This window comes from Papio anubis, chromosome 7 (genome assembly GCF_008728515.1).
Source record: "Papio anubis isolate 15944 chromosome 7, Panubis1.0, whole genome shotgun sequence".
In the NCBI taxonomy this organism is placed as follows: domain Eukaryota; kingdom Metazoa; phylum Chordata; class Mammalia; order Primates; family Cercopithecidae; genus Papio; species Papio anubis.
The window spans coordinates 138,915,099-138,922,963 of record NC_044982.1 but is presented as its reverse complement, the minus strand read 5'-3'; the positions used below and the strand labels follow the sequence as shown (position 1 = coordinate 138,922,963).

Sequence of the window (7,865 nt, the reverse complement as noted above, 5' to 3'; positions counted from 1 at the left end):
ACTAGAACAAACCAAGGCCAGATCTTTATTTCGAAAGAAGAAAGACCTCGACAACCAAGAAAACTTTATGAAATATGAGCATTGTTTCTGGAAGTTCAACTCCCATAAGCTTTTCAAGTATATCAACTCTACCATAATATTATTTCCAAATCCACTAAAGAAAAATTCTATTAACCAAAAGTGTCTTCATCTGTGGTTTTTATTTGTGGTCTATTGGGTGCCTTAGTTTTTTGTTTTTGTTTTTTTTTTTTTTCTTTTTTTGGTGGGGGGGTGTTGGGGGGATAGAAAAGTCAGCATCTGTATTTTCAGAAACAGAAAGAATATAAAACATATAAAAGGCTGGTTACAATATGAAAACAACATGGAAATTTCATGAAATGTTAATTCTTCTAGGAATAGATGTTCAATGTCACAGCTGGATCAGCCTCTAGTTTCCCCTTCCCAAAAGCCTTGTCAGAGAGGACAGAGGAAAGATATAGGAGCATACCTCAAGATAGCTTGCTCCTGTTACCTTTCCCGCCTGTCTGAAAGGCCTAAATCGGATTCGCCTTTCAAGGTTGGCTTTATGGATGGTGTAATTTCATCCATATCCCCCAAAACCATCTCCCATTTGTTCCAGGATGCCCGAATCCCCTTAATAGAGAACAAAGACTTTCATTTCACAGTAAGAGATAAAAGGCTTAGAATGAAAATGTCTGGATGATGTAAGACCAAGACTAAAACAAATTCATACCACTCTGAAGTCAGGCAGTCAGCCAGCAAGAAAAAGGAAATTGACTGGTATCAGAGGTATTCACAGTCATTGGTAGAGGAAAAAGGTTGCAGAGTAAATACGTGGCTCCCAAAAGGGTTGAAGGATGTCAGCTCATGGCTTCTGTCCTGGTCTGGTGAATAGGACCTGTTTTGAGTCCCAGCCCCATCCTAGCTGTCCCTTGTCTTGATATAAACAACCAGCTCCACCCAGCTGAATTTGAAATGGGACATTCCTGTGCCAAAACACTTTCTATATGAGGAATCAGAACCCTTTGTTGAACAGATAAATGCCTTGTACTGGTGGCCTTCAAGAGTGGAATGAGTTATAGGTACATACTTGTAATTCTGTCTTTATTTCTGATATGGCCTCATGACATTAGCCTGACTGATTAGCATGACATTTACCTGACGAAGAGAATCTAAAGGGTTTTACTTAGGTGTCTCTAGACACTTCTATAATCCTGAATCAGTTCACTAACTTACCTTCACACTTATTTTTATAGACAAAATATCTATCCCAATCTCTAATGATTCACCTCACGATCTTGAATGTGCTAAGAAAAAATCTCCAGCTAATTGTAAATAGTGCTAAAATAGTAAAAGCAAGCACTAAGTACAAATTGTTGCTGTTCTAATGAGATCACTTGGACACAGGAAGGGGATCATCACACACCGGGTCCTATTGTGGGGTGGGGAGGAGGGGAAGGGATAGCATTAGGAGATATACCTAATGTAAATGACAAGTTAATGGGTGCAGCACACCAACATGGGACACATATACCTATGTAACAAACCTGCATGTTGTGCACATGTACCCTAGAACTTAAAGTATATTTAAAAAAAAAAAAAAAGACATTGGTTTAACGTTTATACACCAAATCTTACCTTTGTTTAGGATACTTTTCCTGACAATCTCGTTTTGAGTGGGCCTTTATTCATGTCCTTTTTGTTTCAGCAAATAATGGTGTTTAGATCTAAGTTCTATGCCTTGGAGATGTAAACTTTCACCTGTCATCCCTTTGAAGGTGTAAATTTAGGGTTGCTTAACTAACAACAGTCTAGAGCAATGGAACAGGTAATCAAGAGATTAATAGTTTAAAGGGGGAAGAAAATTATTTTTAAATTGGCAAATAAAAAACTACATAAAGCCAAAAAAAAATCGTTGCTGTTCTAAACCCCATACACAAACTAGCTCATTCATTCCTCAAAATAACTCTACAACAAGGTAGGTACAATGATTATCCATATCTGCATTTGCACATGAGAAAATTAAGGCACAGAAAGACTGAGTAACTTGACTGAGTTCACACAGACAGCAAGTGGCAGGGCCAGGACATAAATTGGGCCTTCTGACTTGAGTCTTGTTCCTAGCCACTATATTACACCACAACTGAGCTATTCAGACAACTGGAAATCACTTGAGTCGTTTCTTATAAGAAACCAAGAGGACTCATTCAATCATCCTGATTGAAAATCATTGACAGACCTGAGGGAGGAATTGTTTGCTGTGTTAATAATCACCTACTTGCAAATCTGAAAAAGAAAAATCTTTTCTTCAACAAAACTCAAAAACTGAATTTGACAAAAAAAATGTTTTTCCAGTTGGAGACAGGTCATTTAGTTGTGCCACTGGGATACTTACCCACAGTTTGATTCCTGCTTAAAACAGTTTTCCCGGCTGGGCGCGGTGGCTCACACCTGTAATCTCGACATTTTGGGAGGCTGAGCCAGGCGCACCTGAGGTCTGGAGTTCGAGACCAGCCTGGCCGACATGGTGAAACCCCATCTTTACCAAAATTACCAAAAAAATTAGCCAGGCGTGCTGGTGGGCACCTGTAATCCCAGCTACTCAGGTGGCTGAGGCAGGAGAATCGCTTGAACCTGGGAGGCAGAGGTTGCAGTGAGCCGAGATTGCACCAGCGCACCGCAACCTGGGCAACAGAGCGAGATTCTGTCTCAAAAAAAACCAAAAACAAAAACAAAAAACAAAAAAAAACAGTTTTCCTGTATTTCCCAAAATAGAAATATTTTCAATAAATCATTGATTCCACTCCCAATCTACTTATTTCCCATGCAAAAGACTCAAGGTAATATCTACCACAAGCAAGATAAAATCATTTCAGATGCTACTTTCTAGTTACAGAGTATAGAAATTATCTCTGGAGAACTATATTTTGTTACACATGCTAAACAACAGGAGGTCACTAGGGCTCATCTGAAATAAGACGGTGGAACTCAATTAATCTATTCCCAAATGACTAATGCAATGCTCACAATTTTTGGACAATTGCTATTAAGCAATGCAATTGTCCTTATGAATTAAAGAAACTCTATGTTACTTCCTGTCTAAAAGGATTAATGGTTTACTACTAGTTACCAGTTGATGTGGTGCTTAAGGTTCCTCAGGGCTAATGACCTGGTAGGGCTTACAGTACTATTCCAGGCCAATCATTGCACAGTCATCTCCTTCAAGAAAGTTTCTAACCAATAAGCAGAAGCCTAACATTCTGGGCTGAAAGCTAAGTGCCCCATATATTCCTGGGTGACTCTGAAGCAGGTTACGTTTCCTCAGAAGAAGGCTCCTTGGTGGTAAGTTGAACATTTCTGGGCAGGGTAAAAATAATACTTAATATTGTGTTATAAAGTAGATTCTGACGAGTAGGTGAGGGTGTCAAGCACTATGAAGAGAAGTGTTTTCTAAAAACTAAAAAGATAATAGCTTCATTTACAATTTCCCCAGGAAAGGATACTTGAGAAATGAAGTTGAGGGTTTTTTTAATGCAAATACACAGCTTTAATAATTGCATGAGAGAGACAAGTTTTTATTTATATTTATCTCATGTTTCTAGAACTTCCCTTGAAAAGCTGAATTTTAAGATATAAATAAGGAAATATAATTCTAAAGAAAGTGTTTTAAGACAGGCCAGTACTATGAAATTGTGAAAATTATTGTGAAGTCTATTCATCTCACAGTCAAATATAAACCTCTCAATTATTGAGGACATTTCATTAAAATGAGTCAGTAGAGCATGATTATTTTACCTAAATATAACAGAGGACTTTTTTAAGATACATGACTTATTTCTTATAGATATATGACTTATTTCTATATTCATATTTTTAAGGTTTCATGTTAGTATTTGCAAAACAAACAAATGTACGAGCAAACGAAATATTTGGATCTTGTAAAAGATCCAAGAATTCACAGAGACATCATCTTGATGGGATGTATTTTTTAAATGCATATTCTAAAACATAATTTTTTACTTGTTGTATAGGTAGCAAAATTTGGAACCAATTTATTAGTTGAACATGTACAGATTTTTATAAACTAGCAAGAATATATTTTTTAGAAGTTTTGTCTTTCATTTTACATGTCATATAGTGTATATTCCTATCAATCAAAATACTTTGCAGTTTCCGTATTTAGTACTGTCAGTGAACTATGTCTTAGGCTAAGAACATTCTCATCAGGTCTTACTGTATTCAATAGGTAAAATTACATCTGACTTAAAGTCATAGTGAACTCCAGTGCACTGAATCCAAGCAAATACTACAAACACAGGTAACATTTTAATGACTGCATTGGAAATTCTGTTTGCTGGAACAGTTTTCCAGTTATTTATTATCGGATTTAATTACTCACACGACTAAGGTTCATGGACAGATAAATTTTAGTGAAATGAGTTTAAAATTGTATGTCTTGTAAAACAAAACTGTTCCCTTATATCCCACCCTCACCTAAATATATTTGTATTACTTGAAACAAGTTTAATTTTCTTTTTCAATGACAGCTTTGAAGAACATCCTGAAGATTATATAGGAGACAATATATCAAGAATCTATTTATTGAATGGTCTAGAACAAAAGCCAGGAGCTCCCTAATGGAAGCACATTAGTGTTTATTTTGATGAAGAAATATATAGATTTTTTAACACAACCATAAAGTAGATAGCTCAGTAAAAAATCAATTTTGGAAGATGTCACTGAACAACTCTTCCAACATATTTCTGGATTCAGTGCCCAGTAATACCAATCGCTTTCAAGTTAATGTCATAAATGAGAACCATGAGAGCAGTGCAGCAGCAAATGACAACACTGACCCACCACATTATGAAGAAACCTCTTTTGGGGATGAGGCTCAGAAAAGACTCAGAATCAGCTTTAGGCCTGGGAATCAGGAGTGCTATGACAATTTCCTCCAAAGTGGAGAAACTGCTAAAACAGATGCCAGTTTTCATGCTTATGATTCTCACACAAACACATACTACCTACAAACTTTTGGCCACAACACCATGGATGCCGTTCCCAAGATAGAGTACTATCGCAACACCGGCAGCATCAGTGGACCCAAGGTCAACCGACCCAGCCTGCTTGAGATTCATGAGCAACTCGCAAAGGTAAGCTTGAAGGACACAGGCAAGTGTCCTCCCTTATTCATAACTTCAGGTCATTTCCTTCTCTTTCATTACACTATGAATGAATGTGAAACAGTCAAATGGAGAGGTCTATTCCAAACACTATCCATCTTACTTACAAAACTGTCTCTAGTTCCCAGTAAACAGAAAATACACAAAAAACTGTTTCACAGATGCTTTTTTCTTTGGATTTTTTTTTTCTTTTTTTTTTTCTTGAGACAAAGTCTTGCTCTGTCACCCAGCCTGAAGTGTGGTGGACACTGCAGCTTTGAACTCCTGGGCTCAAGCAATCCTCCCACCTCAACCTCCTGAGCAGCTGGGACTACAGGCATGCACCACCACACCTGACTGACTTTTTTATTTTTTATAGAGACAGAGTCTTGCAGTGTTGCTCAAGCTGGTCTCGAACTCCTAACTTCAAGGGATCCTCCCACCTCAGCCTCCCAAAGAGCTGAGATTACAGGCATGAGCCACTGTGCCCAGCTCCACAAATGTTTTCTGACTTCGGATAGAGAACTAAAGAATTAACTCTAAACGTTAGGCAATATGTTGTTCCTTGTTTATGATGATAGCCTACTCAATTTACTCTTGGTTAAACATGTCAAACTGAATATCAAGCTGGTTTCACGTCAGTATTAATGTCTCTATGTCAATCGTATAAAAAGCAAAACATTTGTGCTTGCTGTAGTTAATACTGTGGGTGCCAGCCTTTAGTGCATAGGAGTAATTTTATATTCTTTAAAGAGAGGGCAGAGATTTATAAGATTCAGCATTTTATCCCTTCCTCTTTAAAACTTTGCCTGAGGCTCCTGAATGTGCTTAAGCATATAAAAATAACTAAATTAAATTTAAGTACAGAAGCAGCAGAAGTGGCTAAACTTTTCATTATTTAAGAAATACAGCCAGGGTTCCCAAGTGTGTTAGAAGTATGACGCAGCACTTTTTCTAATTTTTTTTTTTTTTTTTTTGAGACAAAGTTTCTCTTTTGTTGCCCAGTCTGGAGTGCAATGGTACAATCTCGGCTCACCGCAACCTCCGCCTACCAGGTTCAAGTGATTCTCCTGCCTCAGCCTCCCGAGTAGCTGGGATTACAGGCATGCACTACCACACCCAGCTAATTTTTTTGTATTTTTAGTAGAGACAGGGTTTCTCCATGTTGGTCAGGCTGGTCTCGAACTCCCGACCTCAGGTGATCAGCCCACCTCAGCCTCCCAAAGTGCTGGGATTACAGGTATGAGCCACCACACCCAGCCTCCAACCTTATAACTTAGTAGATTTCTTCTTCCATAACTTTCTCCAAAATATACTGATCAACTTTATCTTCCTGCTCTTCCAGACCAGTTTGGAATAAACATCATTCTTTATGAAATATAATTACCTGCTAAAAAGAATGATTAGATGTCACATATTCAAATGAGTTTACTCTTGCCCAAGTTTTGAGGAGAGAGAAGAAAATGATTGAAACAGTTCATTTTGTGTGCATTCATCCATTCATTCCTTCAATATTTTTTTAAATGGTCATCCACTCCAGAAAGTCTAGGAATACTACTCTTAGGAAAGATGCTAATAAAGGGGAAAATCTTTCTTTAGTTTCTGCTCACCTTTCCTTCCTCAAGAAAATCCATCTCTAAAATGTATTTGCCTTGGCTGCTACAGTCCCTGACTCTGGGTCCTACCACCAGAGACTGAGTGACTTCCTGAGGAGGAGTTCGTGTTTTTAATTTTGTTTCCTTATCCCCTTTCCCCACCAAACCTTACTAGTCCTGTGTACTAAATAGGCAACAGTCTGCCAAATGGCTGGTTTCCTTATAGGCCTAAGATTTAGATTTTATCTGGCATATGTGATGCTTTAATCAAAAGAAGTTAGCAATGCAACAATTTCAGACAACATGGTAGCTCCATGAAGATTTTTGAGAAGGGAGGCAATCTGAACTCTTGAAATCCAGCTGAGATGTCACTGTCCTTTTCTGTGTCAGGAAAGGAAAGGAAAATGGCAGAGAGAAAAAGGAGAAGAAAAATGAAAAGAAGGTTGACAGAAGCAGCCACCAGGAGTTTCCAAGACATGGAAAAGGCAGAAAGAAATTTAAGGCATCGTAAAAAGATATTTCAATTGTTTCTGAAGAATTAAAATGAATCAAAGTTCTTTTTTAAAAAGACCTGAAATTCTATCCCACAATACTCTACCACATCACGCATGATAATTTTTAAAGCTGCCTCCTTTTTTTAAAGTTAGTATCACAATTTAAATATTCTCATTCACCTACTTCCCCAATTTACAACAAAAGAAAATAGAATTCTAACTTCATTAAAAAAAGAAATGGAATAAATTCACATTGTTCTTAGGACTGACATTCCAGACAGAGAAAAGTAGCTTATTTATAATTGCAAAAGCCATGGCTTATGTAAATCTTTCAATAAAGGGAGAAAAGCTCTAAAGGATCAGGAGTTTAGAAAGCCATCTAAAGGCCGGGTGTGGTGGCTCATTCCTGTAATCCCAGCACTTTCAGAGGCTGTGGCTGGTGGAATACCTGAGGTCAAAAATTCAAGACCAGCCATAACCAACTGAAATCTCTTCTCTACTAAAAAAAAAAAAAAAAAAAAAAAAAAAAAAGCCAGGCAGAGGTTGTGGAGCGAAAAAAAAACACCCCAACCCCCCCCCAGGGGAAAAAAGAGTGAAACACTGACTCAAAAAAA

The 7,865-nt window shown here is 37.6% G+C and overlaps 1 protein-coding gene across 6 annotated transcripts in view; it reads left to right on the top strand.

Moving 5' to 3' along the window:
* The first annotated feature begins 3,247 nt into the window (after positions 1-3,247).
* The window catches only part of SLC12A1 (solute carrier family 12 member 1), a 101,357-nt gene continuing 96,739 nt past the window's right edge, over positions 3,248-7,865 (top strand). For 3 of the 6 annotated variants that reach the window (XR_649103.4, XM_009210111.3, XM_009210113.3), the window contains exons 1-2: positions 3,248-3,342; positions 4,548-5,153. Coding sequence is in view for 5 of the 6 variants with exons in the window: in XM_009210111.3 (XP_009208375.1) it covers positions 4,734-5,153 (420 nt within the window). In the remaining variant the exon portion in view is untranslated. Of the gene's footprint in view, positions 3,343-4,127; positions 4,319-4,547; positions 5,154-7,865 lie in introns of those variants that run through there. The other 3 variants (XM_031668724.1, XM_031668725.1, XM_009210112.3) reach the window with 3 other exon arrangements.